The 20,742-nt window shown below is 38.7% G+C and overlaps 1 protein-coding gene across 1 annotated transcript; it reads right to left on the bottom strand.

Moving 5' to 3' along the window:
• Positions 1-8,159: 8,159 nt before the first annotated feature.
• LOC129120992 (uncharacterized) lies at positions 8,160-16,613 on the bottom strand. Its single transcript, XM_077176638.1, has 6 exons — positions 16,581-16,613; positions 14,074-14,128; positions 13,437-13,766; positions 11,972-12,085; positions 10,993-11,126; positions 8,160-8,831 (listed from the first exon to the last, which is right to left on the bottom strand). Exons 1-6 carry the CDS (start codon positions 16,611-16,613, stop codon positions 8,652-8,654), a joined length of 846 nt encoding a protein of 281 aa, XP_077032753.1. The 3' UTR covers positions 8,160-8,651.
• Between the last annotated feature and the right edge of the window lie 4,129 nt (positions 16,614-20,742).

Genomic DNA, 20,742 nt, shown 5'->3' with positions numbered 1-20,742 from the left:
AGGGAGGTGGTGGAGTCACCATCCCTCGATGTGTTTAAAAAAAGACTGCATGTGGCACTTGGTGCCATGATCTAGCTGAGGTGTTAGAACATGGGTTGGACTCGATGATCTTAAAGGGCTCTTCCAACCTAGAAATTCTGTGATTCTGTGATACTTGAGCAAACAGCCAGTATCAAAATCCATCTTCATCTGCAGTAAGATAACTTGCTATTTACTTTATGCAGTACAGATTTTGCAATAAAATGACTTTTACTGAAAACAAAAGGTCACTCTCAAGTCTTGTGTCGCCCTGTGGCCTTTGATGGACTTTGTGGCTTGCCTGTAAACCAAGGTCCTGCATCATTAGACACCAAACTGGCTGGGCTCACACCTACCCAGAGCAGAGCTGCTCAAGGGTCTGTGCTGGGAGCTGGGAGGCACCTGGACAGTGGGAACACAGCTGGAGGAGGCTCATCAGCTACAGCCATGCTGAGTTTTGAACAAGTTCTGCTTTCTGGCCAAGAACAGGGTAACTTGGTCTCTGTCAGCTCCAGGTGCCTGCACCAGACCTGGAGGAGCTCATTTGAGGTAAGTGACACATGGAGTTTACAGAATGGACACACTCTGAGCAAATTATTTGGGGGAACCCATCAAAACGAGGCCATTCACTATTCATTCACTCTTCACTGTGCATGAATAATGCTGATGGACCCCAGGGTGCAGTGTTCTCTGTAGAAGACCCTGATTGTGGATTCCCAAAATTAAACCTGAGTTTGGATGTCTTTGGACATCCTTGAAGATGCTTGCAGATAACTTTCCACTCACAATATGCTAGAGAAGGGTTAGAAAAAATTGGTTTCAATTAAGCAAAACTTTAAAAATTGAACTCCTTTCTCTCAAATGCCTATAGCCACCTGTTCTCCAGGCAAAATCTGTCCTCTAACATCAACAATATCTCAGAGCAAGACTACACATCCTGTATATGTAGAAATCTAGAACTGTTCTGAAAGAATACCTCTGTGATTTTCCATCTTACATTTTCCAACAAGTGATTTTGCATTTCCCAAAAATCACAGCAGCACCTCAGGCTGTATACTTTACCCAAACAGTTTCATGAGAATTATTTGTTCCTGACTTCATCCTTATGACATAGTTGCAACTGATTTGCATTACAGGGATAAGGGTTTTAAGTGAAGTTTCAAATTTTTACATTGAAGTGCATGTTGAAATCTGTGGGGTTTCTTCTTCAGAAGAAACAAGAATAAAGCAAACAACTGGCCCTGGTCAGCTATGAACATGATCTGGTCTTTGCACACACCCACACAGTGGCTCTCTCTGTTGTGTCAAGTGCCAGGAACTTTTCTTTGTCCTTTTCTGACATGTGTCTGCAACATGAATATTAAACATGGCCAGTAAAGAAAAATAAATTTCTGCATCTAAAGGGAAAAAAAAAATTAAAATGTGCATTTTATGCATTTTTATGACTTTGAATCATGAACATCAGTGTTAGTTATACAGAAGGAAGAAAGGGCAGAGAGGGAGATCAGCTTCAGTCAACAGGATGTGTCAGTATGTCCACAACTCTCCCATGTAATGTGGCAAGAAGGTGTTCTCACACATTTTCCTCTGCAAACATGGGTGACTCATAGTTTTTGATGATATGGCTGCAAAAGTGCTAAAACACAGAATAAACCACAGAGCTTGAACTTCTACTAACAGAAAGGTCACCATGGTAGTGCTGCCTGGTTGGGTTTGTTTATTTTTGATGTGCATTTATCTGAATTCATGCATGTCCACACACATCAGTACTGCTCAGAGTTTTCAATTCACACTTTCTGTACTGTTTAAATATTTCCTTATGATTTGTTTGTCATTAAAAATTGCAGCTTTGTGCACACAGCACAGACTATTACAGCTGTTTGCAAAACCAAAACAGAGTACAAATAGAAAGCCCACATAGGAGAGCTGGCAGTGTTTTGATGCCAATCCATCTGCCCAGCTCCCCAGTGAGAGAAGCCATTTCTGTGGGCTTGTTTAAATTTTGTATTATAATTATGATATAAATAATACTCACTATTTGCTTCTTTCAGGTTTCTTTCTTTGAAGAATGGTATGGGCAACAGTTTGTATGAGCATGTACTGAGTGCTTATACAGAATCAGGTCTTGGTGTTCCTAACCTGGACTAAAAGTTTAAACTATATATGTGATAAAATGTGGACTGTCATGCATAATTTTCAAAACCCATTCAGGTGTACCCCAATTTTATGACATTTGGTCAGATATTCAGGCTTACATGAGATTTGTGTGACCCTGTGCTGATATTCTCTTAGACAATAAATTTTATTCCACGCTTTTTGCAGCAGTGTCTGTTTTGGAAAAGTCTGAAGAAATACATTTTTCATTTCTACTGTAAAGGCCTATTTGTGTCACAGCCAGATGAATAGTTGAAATGGGATAGTTGCAATGGTAAACTTCTAGTAGAGCTTTTCATCTCTTACAGCTTATCTTATTCCTAAAGGTGCAGGAAGCTACATGAGAAGGACTTTTTGACAATTTCCAGAAATCTGTTATGTATCTGGGTGGAAGAAGCACAGGAGGAAATATATCCTGAAATTATGAACTTGTTATTTTTCTGGTTTCTTGGCAGCAATATGAAAAGCAATTTATTTTCCTCTTAGCAAGACAGGAACATTTGAACAACAAACAAACATTTCATTTTCCACATTGAGAAAAAATTATCAAACTCCCCAAATTTTCCAGTGTCCTGGACAGTCTGTTGAGCTTCAAGCATAAACACGCTTCATTTACTTTGCACTGCTTCTCAAAATTTTCTAAGTCTGATTAACAGTTTTTAAAGATCATTTAATTTCCCCAATACACATTGAATTTATTTATGTCTAGTGAGCAGATGATGCAATTACTACATTCCTTAGCAGAAAAAGTAAAAAAAAGAGCAGACTAAATAGGCACTGGTGGGGCACAGGCAGAAGAGTTTGTACAAGCACAGTGTGCTGTTCAGTGACACGCTGGATAGGCTCTGTTAATTACAGACAGACCAGTTTTCACTGTTTTATTATCATTTACTTCTCATTGCATTAAAAAATGCAATTAATAAGTTCACATAGCATTTCAGTGAAGTCTAAAGGCAGGTGAAATGGATAAGATTGAGGTCAGTTAACTGGCTGTGTGATTTCCTGAGCTGAGAGTTGGAGTAATAACTCTGTCATCTGGCAAAGCTGTGCCATGGGAAACTCACTTTCAGCACTGCATATTGACTCTAATCAAACACATTTATTAGTGCACGAGACACAGCCACATTAGACTGTAAAATCATTGAATATATTTACAGCCAATAAATTAATATTTGCAGGGTAAACACTTCTGTCTAGTTTTTACTCCTTGTTTGAATAATTTCCTGGATGTCATTCTTTGCAGGGGTCTTTTATACTTCAGTTTTAAGGTTCTTGATGTTAAGTCTTCCAAGAATACTTTTTATTTTTGGTTGTAATGACAGAAAAAGAGGTCACGCCCTTAGGTAACCAAGTGTTGTCCACACAAATGCTGTAGTTTCTAAATCCATGATTTAGTCTCTCAGCCAATCCTGCTGAGCTGTGGTGAGTGTAGCAAAAAGTTGGTCTATGGCATGGTCAGGAAAACTAGGGGAAAAAGAAGAAAAGAGAAAGGAAAAGAAAAACAAAGAGGAAAAGAAAAAGGAAAAGGAAAAGAAAAAGAGAGGAAAAATCAGAAAGGCTCAAACAGAGCTATGAGGAAGGATAGTTGTTTTGTAACAAAAACAACTGAGTAAACCTTTTAAAGGAAGTTCCTGTTTGTTATAGAGAGGTAAAACATGCAAAAATGAATTAGCCAATTCCAACAAAGCTCTCAAGAGACTTCTGTATACAGGGAGGAATATTTTGGCTCTGTTAGCTGTTGTGCTTAATTATGAATTTAGCAATACACTTATTCCTTCATTGTACAAAAAAATTTTCTGACAGGAAGGAATACCTAAGAGAAAGTTGTTTAGTGTTGAGTGTCCATGCAGGAAACACATCAAAGAAACACCTATGCATTTCCCTTTCTAAAAAACTTTTTTTTTTCATTTTGAAATATGAATTTATGTGTACACTGAGGATATGGGTAGGACTGACCTCCTCTCCCAGAACTGTGTGTAAAGTGAGGTGATATCCATAGATGCCTCCAGGAAGATTTACAAGGCAAATTGCTGGAGTGGAAGTTCCCCAGGCACACACATTTTACAGAGCTAGCTGCTTTTCATTTCCTGAAAGCAATCACAGAGTGCAGTGTAACTGATAAGGAGTGGGGCTTTTTTAGCAGTTCTGCCACTGCTAATGGCAGAAAATGCTGGTCTCAGAAATACTGGAAGCAGGGGTGGGAAATGGAACTAGAGCCTGCTTTTGTAACAGATCATTTAACTTCAGATTTCACTCATCAGAAAAAGAGAAAGCTTTCAACAAATAGGAAAATAAAAAATGATCTGCACAGAAGTGGGAGAATCCTTGCTTTGGAGAGGAGAATCCAACCACAAATAGAGTCTCACCTAGAAGAGAGGATGCTTGACTCTGTTGCGGAAATGTGGTCACAAATACAAATACAGGAGCTGCATTATTATGGCCAAAATTGCCAAATGTGCAATCTAGATGTCCTACCTGGTGTGTGTCTTAACTGGGGTAGCCATTGCTGTGCCAGGACACTGGTTGTGGTGTCTTGGGAGCAGCCTGTACCGGGGTGATGTCCCCTGCTCAGCACTCACACAGCTCTGTGGCCACACTGCTCAGCTGAAGGTGAGGTGAGAAAGCTGTTGCAACTCTTTCTACCCAGGGGTAACCAGTTTGAATTAAATGGTAACTGCTCTTTCCATTTCCTTTCTTGCTTCATAGCAGCCCCTCTTTGAGATTAGATCTGCAGTTTAGAGTAAGCTTATTCTGTATTTAAAAAGAAACTTGAAATGACACCTTTTAATATTGTACAGCTGCTAAACTGAAAAAGCAGAGCTTTTCTATCTGAAAAAAGAAAGAAAATTGGTATTTTTGGAGTGTCTTTCACCCTACCACCTGACTAGTTTGTGTTGTCTTTATTAGAGAAGCTTATGGCTTTTTTCCTCTCTCCAGAATTAAAAGCTAAAAAATGAAGAAGGGAGCAACACCTATTAGTTGCTTTCATGATTTATTTCCACAGCAGTATCAGAAACCTTAACCATGGGCTGCAATTGTGTTAGGCCTGGCAATTTACAGATATAGCATTCCTGGCTTGTGGAGCTGAGCATTCAAGTTTAGGACAAGACAAGGACATCAGCAGATAAAAGAATAGACAACATTTCAGAGCAAATGCACGTGACAGGCCCAGTTCCTTGTTACGATTCCAAACCCTTAAGTTGTTCAGTTGTTCCTCTGATCTCTGACTGTCTTAAGCCCATTAATAACACCTAACACAGATGCTGCACTTTTGCCTCTCTGCCTTGTCCTTTTTATACTCCCCCACCTCTGTGGAGTTGAATACTTCCTGAAGCAAGGTTAGGAAGGGCAGCTTTGGCTGTGTAAGATATTGCCAAGCCCTGCCAACAGTCTCTGCTCTGGAAAAAAGACAAGGAACTAATTTTTGTCGCATTCTCTCAGCCAGCAAAATTCACTGGCATGCAGCACCAGACCACGGCACCTTTGCCAAAGCTGTTTTATTTGAATGTTCATAAAAATCCTTCCTCCCATCTCAGCATTTCACATTAGGTAGAAAACAAGAAACACTGGCACATGGTCACCTGCCCTTTCTCTTCATTAGAGAAATTGCGTCACATTTTTTGATCTGAGTATTTGTTTGTCAGTTGTATTTGCAGTTTCCTGTTTACAAAGAACTGACGGAAGAGCTCTTAGAAAAAACAATGATAATAAAAAGCCCTTTACAGCTGCCCCCGTTGTAACCACAGGGGAGACAGGAGGGAGTGAGTGGCTGTGCAGGGCTCAGTACCACACACAAACAGAGCTGTTCTGCAAACACAATAATTGGGACAACTCATCATCCTGCCTGCCTCTGAGGTCCTTGGTGTAATGGGGCTGGGAATGCCTGCTCCATGATCTTCTTCCATGGATACAATGAGAGGAAGGAACCCCAGTCCAGGGCTTGGAAGAAAATGTGCAGGTCAAGCTAGATCATACTCAGTCACTAAGAGCAGCTACCTAAGTGCTAGGGAGGGTAAATAAGATGTGACTCCTTGTCTGGTTTTGCAAGGGATTGGGAAGAGAGAGAGTTCAGGCTCAAGCAGACTGTACTAGCTCTGCAAACCAGGGTCAGGAGCATGACAGAAGCAGAGAGGGAGCCTCATTTGTAGGGCTGTGACTAAGCCAAGTACATTGGTGAGACATTAAAAACATAGAACACACACAAGGCTTTTGAATTCACTGTGCCAGACTTGCTCCTAAATCAGCATGTTTCAGCCTGTGCTCAACACAACACTTTGGACATAAATTAAATGGAATGGAACCATCATTTTTCAGCAGCTTATTCAAAAGGGAATAACCAATAAAACGGCCAAAAGCAAGGGCCCAGGACTCTCTTCAAGTTCTATTATTAGACAGATGCCTTCATTATATTCTCATCAGCTAAACAGACAGTTAAAACTGAGATCATACTGCCTGCTAGAACGTGACCTGGGGTTAATTACAGAGCACTGGTTTTGTTTTAAAGCTAACAAAACAGCCAAGAAGAATTAAAACACAGAAGGATTTATTGCTTCCCAAGTGGCACAGAAGCAGAGAAGCTAATATATTTGAGGCAGAGGTGTCAAAAGCTGGAGCTCTAAAAATACTCTGCTGGCTCATAGCCACTACTGTCAGCCACAGATAAAAATAGGTCATGATAAATTGGATGTAGTCCTCTACAGATGTTGGAAATGACCATGTTAACATCAAAATGTGTGCAGCTGTTAAGAAGGCAGCATTCTTTGCTGTTAGGAGCCACATTTAATCAAAATGTAATGAAAATAGGATTTGGAGACTATTAAGCTGCAGTTTTCTTTAACATTTTTCTTGAAAACTCTACATTGTCATTAAACAGAGAAGTAAGCAGCAGTATTTAGAAATACCAAAATTTACTGCACCCACTTACAGCTCTGGTGCATAACTGAGAGCTTTCTTGAACTTGGGGAAGGTCAAGGGACTTGGGCTGAAGGTCACTGTTTTACAGATTATGACTTTCTTGTGTGGCAAACAAAGTTACAGGGCTTGGGGGAATCCAGGGCAGTCCCATCTTTGATCCTTAAAGGAATATGGCATATGACAGAGTTCCACCATGCAGTAAAGGAAATGGATCTGTAATAGTGAGTTCCAGGACCTGAACTTTAAGAAGAGAAAAAGAATATTTTTTTGCTTTATTCCATTTACACATAAATACCATGAGATATATTATAACTGTTTCTCTCATACAAGACATAATCACAGAGCACTGATTACAGTCTGGTTCAGACAGCAGCATATTTATTGCAGTAGGGAAGTCAGGGCAGGTTACAGAATAACCCAGGAAAGGATCCAGAGTGAGACCCAGCTGAGCTACAGTGATTTGAGAGGTAGCTTTGTGAACTGCAGTCATTACAGCACAGACTGAGCCACATCATGAGCTGTTCTGTATGGCCACAAAGATTTCTTGAACAGCATTTAGTAGGAAGCCAGTCACACATTTAGACTACACAAGCAGTTTTTAAGGGCTCTGGGAAAGCTGGATTGTATCTATTGCACTGCCCAGGTACAAGCTGGACAAAAATCTCCAGCAGTGAAGTTGTTTCTACCTGCACTGACGGCAAGATGTTCCAACCTCCAGCTAAGCTATGAAAAAAGCATTAACAGAAGATAACATAACCCTGGTACATAAACACATTCACATTTCAGATATCCACTCTTAGCATTCAGCAGCCCTTGGACAACTGCCATTAGCTTTGCTGTCAAAACTTTCCCCTGTGTTCTGACCTTGGAAGCCAAGTTCTCCTTAATTTTTTCAACTTTGGTTTTTCTTCAGTGATTTTTTAAAAAGTTTTAAAGCTGGCAAAAGTGGACCAGAATTACCACCCCTATCTCCTCCAGGCAGCCCTCCTGAACCAGTTAGACAATAATTATAAATATATATATATATATATATATCTTAATTTAAATCTAGTATTTCATTGTGTGTAGGAGACTTCTTTCTCTGGAAGACTTTTCCTAGTTTGTGAATGAATTAACACTAACAGTCCCTTTATATATAACAGGAATATAATCCTTTCTGGCATACCTCTCTGTCTAAAATGTGGTCAGAACTGATGACATCTTCAGAGTTCAGACTCCATGCATTTTTGTCTCTATCATGTCCTATTCATCCATGGGCTTCCTGAAGAAATTCTTGTGTTGGAGAATGCTGCTCAGTCCAGAAGTTTTTTTCAAAGTGTGGTAAACAGAGTATTTCTGGACAGAAGAGGAAGAGCTGAAGACAGTTTTCTAAATTACATATTCTCCAAATTCAGAGATTCCTTAGAATGTTTTATTAGTGACAAAACATTCAAAAACTGCTTAGAGCCAACTGTTTTTCTTCTGTATTGTCCCACTGACAAGCTTTTGACAGGAAACACGTAATCCATCTTGCAGCAGCAAATTATCATATTTTTCAGTTTCATAGTTATTTAGCCATATTTTGTTTAGTTCTGAATGTCAAAGTAGATGGCAGATCCTTGTCTCATTCCAGACTTTTCAGCTGCCCTAGTTTGTGGGATTTGCTCATCTTCTCCATTAGACACAATAGTTGCAGTGGATTTGTCATCTTTTCCTCCTGATTCATTGCATAAAATTTCAAGTGATTCATAAAGCAGAGACACAGCCTTAAAAAACAAAGAAAATGTCTGTCAAGACTTTTACCCATAAAGTAGATGTAAAATAAACTTTTACCCATGACACAGCACAGCCCCAGGAAACACAGGCCATGAAGTTACAATCACAGAAGAAATGAATGTTTCAGTATTAATTGTTGAAAGGCAAAGCCTTCCTATATTCAGATTCAATTCTCTTAGTTAATTAGGCAGCAGGCACAAAATACCTTTTTAGAATACTAAAGATGTCAAGTTTCAGGGTAGATCAGATTCTCTGAAATCTGAAATGGAAAACATTTTCACCCCCTTAATCTTTTAACTCTGATATTTCCAAAAATCTTCATCATACTTTTCCCTCTGGATGGATGCTCTTTTGATACATTCACTCCCAGGTTAAGTTACCTTGGGTACTTGCACCTATGTTGTCACCTGGCCTAATTGCTCAGTGTTGCTGTGACATATAATACAGGTGAGAATAAAATCCATGGCTTGATTCAATTTCTGTATTACAGGATTGCCTTTTCAACACCAAGAATTGGAAAAAAAGCATGAGACTGTAAGTAGTCTTGCAGAGGCAGATACAACCTTCATGTTCACTGTTCTAGAAATGATGCCCAAACCGACTCAGAATATTCACCAAATTTCCAAACTTAACAAGAAAAGTGTAAGTTATATTAAAAACCAGTGTGAGACTTGTTTTTCCCAAGTAAGTAGAGACTTTCTCACAATCAGAAAAAAAAATTTAAATTAAGGTGATAATATTCTGCAATACAATTGAAAGGTAGTAAGGGCAATTCCAGAGATACCATAATATTTGCTTATCACTGCTGGCTTAATTTGTTTGAAATGTGGTGTCCATACACATTGCATGTACTGGCCTTACTAACCCACTGGACCTCTTGAATGATTTATAACATCCAATTATGCTTGAACATTTAAAAGGATGACACTATGAAGCCACTCTTTCTGCTTTCACTAAAATATCAAAAAGGTCTGTTACATGGAGGAAAATACTGAACCTAGGCCACGATACATCACTGTGGCTGGTAGCTGCTAAATCATGAAGCAGCTGCAAAAGATTTTTATTGCATTCACACATCCTCTGAAGCAGTCTTACCCACACAAATCCTGAGCAGTAACTGGCTACTAATGAACTTTTCACTCAGCACCCCCTAGGATGCTTGTTTTCTCATTCTCAACCTCGTTTTCCTACAACTTCATTAAATATTAACAAGCAGAAGCATAATCTCTTCATAGCTAGCAATTAGAATAATTTATTACTATGACCAGACCATATTATGACTTGTATTCTTGTAATTTTCTACTATGATATCTCCAGTAAAAGCAAGTCTCTTAGCTTCAGTGGCAATCTACCTACAGAGAATGAATTTTCCCAGGCATTTTATTTTTCTTAGAGCAATGACTCTTGCTCAACAAAAGATGGATATTACTGTTTCACTACCTGCATGTTGATATTTTCTCTTGCCATGACCACAGTACTAATGTGACCAAATCAAGGCTGCAGCCAGGTTCTCTTATGGGAGAACCTGGAATCTGTAAGCTCAGTAACTGGAATTGTGACCATGGGCTTGAACATTTTTCATCTCTTCCATGTGACTTGCCCAAGTCTCTCCAGCTGATTGCAATAAAAACTGTGCCTGCCTATGCAAGGGTTAAATTAGGGCTTCTTTCCCTTGCCTAATTTATGTTTCAAAGTAATTAAAAGATGAATAATTGCATGGAAAAGGGAGCTTGCCAGAAACCTGCTACCTGCTCTCAGTAAGCATTGCCTGCTCTAATGATCCTTGACCTTGGTACACAGTTACATATAAAGGGACTTCCTTGCCACTTTTTACTTCTCCTATGTTTCCTTCTTTCACTCAGTCTCTATATTGATATTCTCTGCTTTTTGCTGCCCTTTTCTCCAGACAATCTTAGAGTGTTTTTAACTATAATAACAGATGTCAATACTTTCCTATTACATAAATATCCCTCTTCTTATTTCTGATTGTGGTGGTTTTTTTTTTTTTTTTTTTGCTTTAAACCTTTTTCCTGTGTAGGAAGATGCTGTCCTAGGAACAGCAGGTTCTTGTGTGCTTTCTGTTCTGTCCATTCCCCAGTGCCTCATTTTGAAAACCCTCTCACAGCATGAATCTTGTTATAAACTTCTTACCCATTCAGCAGAATTAGATGATGAGTTTTCCTCAGCTGCTTCCCTGGTGGATTCATCTCTCCCATGAAGCTCTTCCACCTCGAGTCTCTGCTCCTGCTCTTGCCCTCCTGTCAGCACAGGAAGCTGTGCAGCACCTTATAAAAGCCAAGCTCCAGTCAGTGCCTGCTTACTGTCCATGTCCAGAGTCAAACCTGTGCTCTGCCCGAGCTCAATAAACACCGAAATGGAGAGAGCAGAGCTCTTGTACAGCTAGTCTTGATGACAGGAGCTAGAGTGCTATTCAGGCTGTAAATGAAATAAACTGAAACAGCCCAAACAGTTACTGAAGAGGCTGCCTTAGATTATCTCACTAATCTGAGCCCTCTATTCACAGATGCCCTACATTTATATTTGGCCTGCACCCTTGTCATTCACCATTATCTTCCTATGATTTCTTCCATCCTTAAAGTTCTAGATTTTGAAAAAGACCCCCCAAACCCATCAACAACATAAAACCCAAATGAACAAACAAAACTGCTCTCCAAAATCCCCCTCCCAACCCAAATTAATAAATAATTAGAAAGAAATCACAGCCTGAAAAAACCAGAACTATGTGTTCAAGGCTGGGTCTTTCACATGTCACTTCCAGTTGTCACTACCAGGAGTAAGAGATTGTGATGCAGAGCTAAGTTCTGGCTCCTCACTTTTTCAGTCAGAAATCAGCAAGAAATTATCAGAACTGATATCCTTGAATACCCTAGCCAGGTCAAGACCTCTCAGTTAAGGTGATGACTCTCCTTAAAAGGTAAATAATGAAAGCAAGTGGCTGCATCCTGAACTACGAGCTGTGCCTCTGACCCCTCCTGTCAGCTCGAGATGCCTCAGCAGACCAGGACCAGGTGAGCAAATTATACACTGAAATACATCCTCAGTGCACCTCTCCAGCCATCTCAAACCAAACCCATAACTTATTTGTGCTAATGGAAATCTTGTAACTCACCAGATAGGGTGGAGTACTTTTTCTTTTTGTAGCAAAGATACAAGCTTCCCACTGCCACTAAAAAAGGAAGGATGGCCCATGATTCCAAATATCTCCTTCTCAGTGAGTGAGCTGCTGCAATTATAAATTTTTAAATATAATGATGTACTGGTCAAAGATAAAATAAAAGATCAATATCACAGCAAAAGAAAAGGCAAGTAAAATTAAAAATTATTTCAAGAGTGAATTAGGTACAAGGTCTCTTTCCCATTTCTAAGGGATGTATGCCTGATGAACAATAACATCAGTACCTCCTACAGCTCCTGCAGATTCACAGTCCCCCTCCCCACAAGTCTTTTCTGCTTGTACTTGACCAAGCAAGAGATCAGATTCCCTAACTCATTTTAGGACATTAAAACACTGTTAAAGAGTTAAACTAATCTGCATTAATTGTCCACCATTTTGAACACGACTTCATTGATTCTCTGGCATTGATATTTTCTAAATCTTTGATAATTTTTGTGTTTCCCTTTGAACCAGCTGACCCACGGTATAAAATACTGTGCAAAACTGAAGTGTACTGCAGGATTGGAAAGGCTTCCTGTGACTTGACCAATCAGCAAGTGAGTGATGTTTGGTAATGCTGAAGGTCTAATCTAGTTCCCTAGTGTTTCTCTGCATTTGAGAGGTATAAAGAGAGCTGAAGATCAGGATCTTCCAGAACTGGTGCATGATGTCTTCAGTTAGTTGTATGACAGAAGTAAGGTAAATTGTCTTCTGGGTGTCTCACATTGTATTAATAATTTAAGGGTAAACAGATCTCACTCCTATTGCTGAAAATTTTAGTTGTGTGTGAATACTAATTGCATTCATGCTGTTCAATGCTTAACTCAGAATTGGAACCTTAAACTGCTCCCCTGTAAAAGTTAGCATATGTCTTTGGCAAAACAGGGAGACACAGCACATACAAAACAATTAGCCACAACAATTTTATGGACACAAATCCATGTAGGGCCCATACTGCTCCATCATCCATATTGATTTATTTCTCACTTTTCATTAAGAACTTGTAATAAAAAATTAAAAAGGTTAGTAAAGGTTACAGATTACTGAGCAGAGTAACCATGTGATCACTGCAGCCCCCTGCAAGCACCCAGCAGATTCTCAGTGTCTCACACCCAGCTGTGGTTGGGGCTCGTGTGAAACACACAGCTCATGCACAGCATTTCTGTAAGCCTTAGGTAATAATTCCTATTAGCAAATCCTTATGGAGGAAAACAAACACTGCACTGGAGATATTAAGGCAGACAGTTTGAGTCAGTTGTCATTAAAAATTGCTCATGCCCTCTTTGTGTTTGTCTCTTTCACCCAGAGATCCAAAGTGTTGAGGAAGGAAGGTGGGAGGGGAAGGAAATGCAGAACATAGTTCAAACTGAAGAATCTTTCTGATGAGAAGTGATATGGCACACATGCCTTGCCAGCCTACCTTTCTCTTCAACAATCACTGTTGTCCCATTGCCACGTAGTTTTTTAAGGAAAGGTATTTCAATAACGATCTCACAGTAGTAAAATCCAGTGTCATTTACATTGGCAGATTTGATGACGAGCACATCCTTGTTTTCATGGGTGATGTTGGACAAATAGAGAAGTTTTGATGATATACTTTTAGTGATGTTCACTTGATTAACAAAATACCAGCATGCTCTACACCTCTCAACAGCTTTTTCCCAAATACAGGTGATTTCAGTGTAGTCTCCAACTGATAGATTTATATTTGTTGGTGTTTGGATGACTCTTAAATTTTTGGGATCTGTAGCTACGGAGAAATACACACAGATTTAAAAGGTAAAACAACAAAGAGATGTCATTAAAGCAGTATTTACAAGAAATACCTTAAATATTAAAGAAGTGTTTAAATATTAAAATAAACATTTAAAATAACAATTAATACTGTAAAATCATTATGGCATTAATTTCAAGCTTACTACTCACTTCTCCCTTGAATGACAGCAATTGTTTTCTGGCTAAAGTAAACTTTTAACCTGATGTGTAAAGTCCTCCATCATTGTTTGTGTGCAATAAATGAATATTTTCTGCATGCTTGCCGATAAACATATTTTTACTTTCAACAAAAAGCTTTATAAAAAGAGATTGAGCCTGAAGCATATCAAACACTCTCTACCAGATAAAGAATAAGCAAAAGGAGTAATTCAGAATAATTAATTAGTCAATAGTGAAAAACTCATCAAGGTTAAAGAAAAAGACACTGCAATTTTTGTCCTTATATAGGAGTTCTTGTCCAGCACTGCTTCTAATGAATGACAAGTTTACAGCATTTTAGAGGTGTTTTTTTCATTTGGTTTCAACTTCTTCCATTAAGTACTTGCTGACAAGCAGTTTATAACACCAAATTCACCTCCTTCATTTAATAAGAGAAGCCACAAAGATCCCTGTTCTCTCATGGGGTCTCTTGTCTGGATTCTAAGAAAAGGCTGACTTGGACAGTATCAGGAGAAATCAAAATTTTTGTTCCTTCCTGTTTTCAATACATTTTTCTCTCACTGTTAGCATGCAAAGTGAGTAACACATGAGACATTGTGCAATATATGTACAAAACATTTTCTTCTAAAGTGAAACCACTGTGTGGGTATCAGATAACTCTTTTTATATTCTAATGGCATTGATGCTCATTACAAAAGTGCTAATCCTATAAAATCTATTCCCATGACTGCTGAGACAATGATTTTCATATGCTGTATGAAGAATTATAATTCCTTTTTTCTATCCTTTAGAACATTAAAGTGAAGAACTAATAATAAGAGTGAATGGTATGATTTTCTTCTAAATTTTATCCAATTTCTCACTCAGGCATATTTCACAGCAAGATATAACTAATTAGACACACTTTTTCATATCTCACCCTAAAATGGCATCTGATCAGTTTTATCAAAAATATGTAAAAATTTTTTCTATTTTTTCAATAGAAAAAGCCACACATTCATCAGAAGTAAAGGAGTCAGGCACCTCCATCTTTACAATGCAACAGTTAAAAACTTGTAGAAAACAATATGGAAAGCATAGGGTAATATAAGCAGCAGAAAAAATAAGGGAAATAATTGATGTAGTGTGTAAAGAACCTAGAAGCTGTTCAAGTTAAAGAAATAATCATGGATTTCAGTTTTTCTGTTCATTCAGTTTGTTGTTTAAAACACAGTTGTGCTATTGACAGTGCTATATTTTCATCTTTACTGTTTTTCTGAAAAATATCAGTGAAAAAAAATATTTTGCTAACTTCTTAACTCCTCCTTAACTTCAGCATTATCCACTGCAATTTGTATTGAACAAGAAATATGAATTCTTATCTGCTTTGTATTTCAGTACCTATGTGGTCTAGAGAAATCCTCCTCAACACTTTAAAATTCTACATTCAGCATTTGGCATAGGAAATATTCAAGTCAGAAATCCTAAAAAGATGGTGCATACATTAACCTAACATCATTTTGGGTGTTGAAGTGTTCAGTTTGTTCCTCTATGCTTTCCCTGCAACAATTTCTTTGTGAAAATGTTTTTGATTTCTCACGCTTTTTAATCTTGCTTTCAGCATTATGAAAAAACAGTTAATATTCTCCTTGTCTCACATGTGTATTTGAGGTGGATATACCATAAGTTTTTTTTTTTTCAAATCCAGCGATTACAGGCGACTAACTAAAAACAAAACAACTACACCAACAAAAGAAAAACAGCCAAAAAACCAAACCAACACTTACCTAAGCAGCCAAAACACAGTGTTAAAAGAAATTTCATTGAAATGGTGATCATCATGCAGAATTATTAGCATTTGCATCAGGCTGCCTTGGTTGAAGATCAGCAGAACACCAAATGAAAGCATGTCAAATTTGCAGCTTAACTTCCTCTCCCCTCACGTGGTGACGATGATACAACGTAAATGCAACCCAATTTTTCCCCACACTCTGTGAAACTGCTGTTTCAGAACTCAACCATCCTATTTGAAAAGAAATAATTTCTTCTTTAACATTTAAACTGTTGTACATGGTTGCTGTTCAACCTAGATTAGTCTCTCTTCTGGTATGACATAAAGGACTGGTTTTCCATGTGTGGTTTCATGACAGCATTTGACATTGTCCTAAAATCCTTCATTTAAAAGCACTTTACACAGGTGAGGTTTCTTCAGCTGCCGTGCACGTGCTTGTCAGCAGCCTCTTCCAGCCAACCAGCTGAATCTCATCCAAAGCCAGAGACAATGATTGCTCATGGTTACACTGAAGTCAAGCATTGCTCCTGTCTTTCTTTACCGTACATTTCATTGCCTCCTTGCTGAAATGTCGCCTGAATTCCTCCCTCTGGGAGAAGTACTTTTGTACTTCTGCCTTGACAGCAGCAGAGCTCTCCTGGCAGGAGCAGCAGAGGAAGGCTGAGCTCCATGATCCCACTCAAAGTGGCCCCAGCATCCTGCAACATCAGTGGGGACCTTATGCTGTGCATGCAATGCATCAACCATCACCTCTGTGGGTGCAGCTGCACTAATGCAATACCAGTGCCATGTACATTAACTAAAGCTCATTTCAGGAAGATTATAAGCATGGGTTAAAAGAAAACAATCTACACTTACCTCATCAAGGTAAGGGTAAAACTTATTTGCCATCAACTATTGAAAAATTTTCTGCAAATGCAGTAACTGTATGCTGCTTACTATTCTCCAGCACTGATTTTTGGCTCCAACACAGAAACACTTACATGGCCTGGCCAGAGACTTTCCCTGGAAGACAAAACATTGCATTTGTTTCTTAACTTATCTATCTCTTATTCCACGTTTCAAATGCAGGCCAGTAAAAAATTGTCCTGCAAACATGTTCAGTTGGATAATGTCAAAATTGCAATGACAGAAAAAAAAAAGATAAAAAAGAATGCTGAGAATACAAATCAATTACATTAAGAACTTGATTAAGAATGTGTCAGCCACTAATTTCCTAGAACTAATATCAGCGTTTAGTAGTACTGGGCAGGTGCCCAGAAACAACTGAACAACATTTTGTAATGATGACACAGTCACATTTTAGAGCCTAAGGCACTGCTCCTTTCCAGTTATCAGCAACAAAAGCACAGTGCACCAGCTCAGCTACTCCTCTGTATCTACCTTACAGATATCATTTCAGTGATGTTTAGATTGCCATGCAAAATTAAGAGGAAGAAGATAGCAAAGATAAATGTCACAAAGTGCTACAGGCTAGCCCCATTTCTGATGGTATCCAGCTGACCTGTTTATCATCTTTTAGAACTAGTGAGGACATAAATACCTTTAAATTCAGATGAAGGGATTTATTAAAGCAAATAATTTATATTTAAGGATATTATTTCATTACGTAAATAATTCTGCTTGCATCAATGCTTTGGTTTTACTGATCAAAGATGTAGATTGCACTAAAAATTTACATACACAAAGATGCATGTGTAAATCCAAAGGAAAAAGTTATTTTATTTTGTATTTTAATTACTGCATTTGTGAATTTAGTGTTGACTTGTGCAGCTGGCAGCTCCAACATGCAGAATAATTTGTCTAGAAACTAGGTGCAGCTTTTTCCATAGTGCTGATAGCAGCTTGTATTTACTCTAAGTGATACTTTGGTTCTAGTCCAAAGCATCTACTGTCAGAGATGAAATGAACTAGCACACAAAAAAAAGGGGTTGGCTGAAAGGTTTATTTTTAGCCCTGGTAACTCCTCTGTACCATTTTACAACACAACCTCACAAACTCTCATGACAGCACTACTGAGTGGGTGGAAAAATATGGTGTCAAAATTTCTTAAGTGACCTTTGCTGCCAGGAGAAGTGTAGCACACAAAATAACTATGTGGGTCAGGAAAGCATCTACAACAGAAAAGAAAAGAAATACTAATGGGATCTTTCTGCAACTTTCAATCATATTTAACACTGGAAATTGCAATGATGAATTTGGATTCTCTAAATGTGTAAACTCACCTGTGTGCTGGAGATGATTGAAGAGCAGCTGCTCAGTGCAGTCAGAGTCAGTCTCCTCCAAACACTTTCCACAAATCCCTCTTCCTAAAACTTTTCTCTGTCACTGTCAAAGAGCACCACTTGAGACATACTGAAAATTACCTGAAACTTTTAAACAAAGAGGATCTAAACCCTCTTCTCCTTACCTATATGTCAGACTTGTTTGAGAGCTTGTCATACAAGCACTAATGAGACAGCAGATTTTTTGAGGTGCAATTGTCAGCTGGGAAAATTTATTAATAGATAGCAACAGTGAGAATGTGTGTGGAACTGAACTAACACCAAGGCTGCCCATAGCACAGACATGCTGCACACATGCAACTTTGTCCTCTGGTTAGAACATTCCATCAACCCTCTTTCTTTTGCAGGTCCTGTCTGATCTATGGTTTGAAGTAGTATTTGAGTGGCTTGACTTGTATCAATTTTTTATGTAGCAATGCAGTATTCCTCCTCACTAGATTCATATATGTGAGGGAAGAAAAAGGATCATTAGTAAACAGGTCACTCTACTGAGATTTGAATGCCTGCAGGCTTCCATTTGCTTAGGGTGAGACTTTTCAGGAAAAAGAACATACAAAATATGGGATGACATCTTCTAGCAGGAATGCCATGCTTTTTACAGACCACAGTCTGGGATGCCTCTGGTGCAATACAAGATTTGACTCTGGCAAATTATTCCCTGATGGCCAATTGCATTGAAATAACTCCAGATAAAATATTCCTTTTTATGTTATTTTTCTTCCTTTAAATCAGAAAGCTTCCACTAATCAAAACAGAAATTCCCTCAAAGAGATGAAACAGCTGGTAATGAGGTATTCCTGCTTCTATTATCCTGTGTAAGAAGGTTTTTGTAGGCCTAGTTCAATGTGCCACCTGGGAAAGCAGCACCCAGAGGTAGCAGCTGTAGGATCCTTTGCTGCTTGGCCAGGACTGACCATGCAATTGCTCACTAAAGGAACCGTTCAATTTTTTAAAATCTATCAACTGTTATCATCACTTGCTGTTATCATCACTTGTATTAGCAAACACCACTTCAGTCCTATCTCTGTGTTACTCATGCATTATATTCCACAGCAGAACCAAGCAGGTGAAGTTGTAGAATCAAGGAAAATGGCCTAGTTGAACACATTTCATTTCCCAAATACATACACAAAACACAATGAAAACCAGTACTGCCATCATGCTTTACTGCATCATAGTAACTGGTTTTATGTCCTTCCCCTTCTGATGTTGCAGGAAAATGGCTTCCACTGCAGTAGGACAGGTTTGATTGGCACATCACTAAATATTTACAGCCATGGATGAAAAATAACCATCAGAAAATATGAAACAACCTTTCTTCATCCAATAACTGAATGTGACAGTTTCTGCAGTGATTTCAATGAGATGCAAAATAGGCAGTCTGCACAGAAAAGTTGACCACCAGTGCAGGTCTTCAGCAAAATTATTTCCCAATAGTATTCTGGTGTATGGGGATATATAAGAAAAATATAAGACAATAAAGATAGTGTAGAAAGTAATCTTACCCCTAAGGAGTTGCATCTGGGCCAATTATCAAAGATTAGGAACAGGTCTGACTTTAACAGGCCGGAGCTGTATCCAATGAGAACAAGAATGCTATAAAAGAGTGGGGTGGTTGGTTGAGAAGGGAATTAGAGTGAGTTGGCTGCTTTGTGAAGAAGAAAGAGTCAGGGCTTTGAGGAACAGCCCATGAGAAAACATCAAGAAGGTATGAAACTCTTGCAATAGGAGACAACAGTATGGAACTCCTGCAATAAGATGACAACGTTCTGGAAGGGCCTTTTCCACTCTTTTTCCTTTGTTCTTGAATAATGTCTCTGTGTGGAGAAAATTATTGTTGAACAGCCAAAGTAAATTAGAACAATATGTCATTTTTACATTACTCTAGATCTGGGACTATCAGGTGGCTGAAAATGGACCTATTCTCTTTTAAACCTCTCTATTTCCTCTTTCAGTTTTATGTTTCAGCCATCAGAAATACAGCTTTGTACAGTGTTGCACCAAGCATAATTCATCATTACTTCAGTGAAGTGACTGACTTGATTCTCATCTCAGCTGTGGGCATTTTCCTGGTGAAGAAGCAAAATAAGTAGAGATGCCCAATGGCATGAGAACAGAGCAAGATTCTACACATCCAGGTTGTCTAGAGCTAAGAACAAAAATAGAAAAAATACAGATTTTGGACAAAAATCCATACCAGCTCTTGGGAAAGTTAGTTACTATCCAAGTTTCCTTCTGCTGCTCTTTCAGATCTGCTTAGAATTTGCCCTTAAACTGCCAGTTTAACCTCTCCACTCCATAGTTTAACTTGCTGCTTGGAACATTTCCTGCTACCACTGTGCACATTCTCTGAGAAGTAAGAAAATTGACAGAATCACAAGAACAGTGTTCCTCCTTCAGGTTACATGATGAGTCAGTTCCTGGCCATGGGACAGGACACAACTTCTGCTGTCACACTGGCTTCAGTTTACCCTGACCACAAGACAAACATCCAGGACCAGGATTCTGTCAAAGTTCTGAACCTTAAAGAGACACAATTTAAATGAACTTGGGGCTAAGGAATACAAAGAGTACATTGCATTTCAGTTTACAGCAAAGCAGAAACCTTGCAGTTTTTGCCCAGAAGTCAAAGCAGCTGAAACACAGCAGGCATTTCTCCTTCCATGTAGGAACAGACCACCCCTTGATCAATGACTATGCTGTGATTTGGAACTCATCTTCTCTAACAATAAAAA

This window comes from Agelaius phoeniceus, chromosome 4, assembly GCF_051311805.1.
Source record: "Agelaius phoeniceus isolate bAgePho1 chromosome 4, bAgePho1.hap1, whole genome shotgun sequence".
NCBI lineage: Eukaryota > Metazoa > Chordata > Aves > Passeriformes > Icteridae > Agelaius > Agelaius phoeniceus.
Note: the sequence above shows the minus strand (reverse complement) of the source record. Positions and strands in the feature narration are given on the sequence as shown.

What these genes read in the sequence shown, in the direction of transcription:
- LOC129120992 (XM_077176638.1), bottom strand. Translation starts at nt 16,613, where the DNA reads ATGGCAAATAAGTTTTACCCTTACCTTGATGAG. An exon ending in TTTACCCTTACCTTGATGAG is followed by an intron (nt 14,129 to 16,580) that starts GTAAGTGTAGAT and finishes TTTATCTGGTAG; the next exon opens with AGAGTGTTTGATATGCTTCA. An exon ending in AAAGTACTCCACCCTATCTG is followed by an intron (nt 11,127 to 11,971) that starts GTGAGTTACAAG and finishes GGCTTTTATAAG; the next exon opens with GTGCTGCACAGCTTCCTGTG.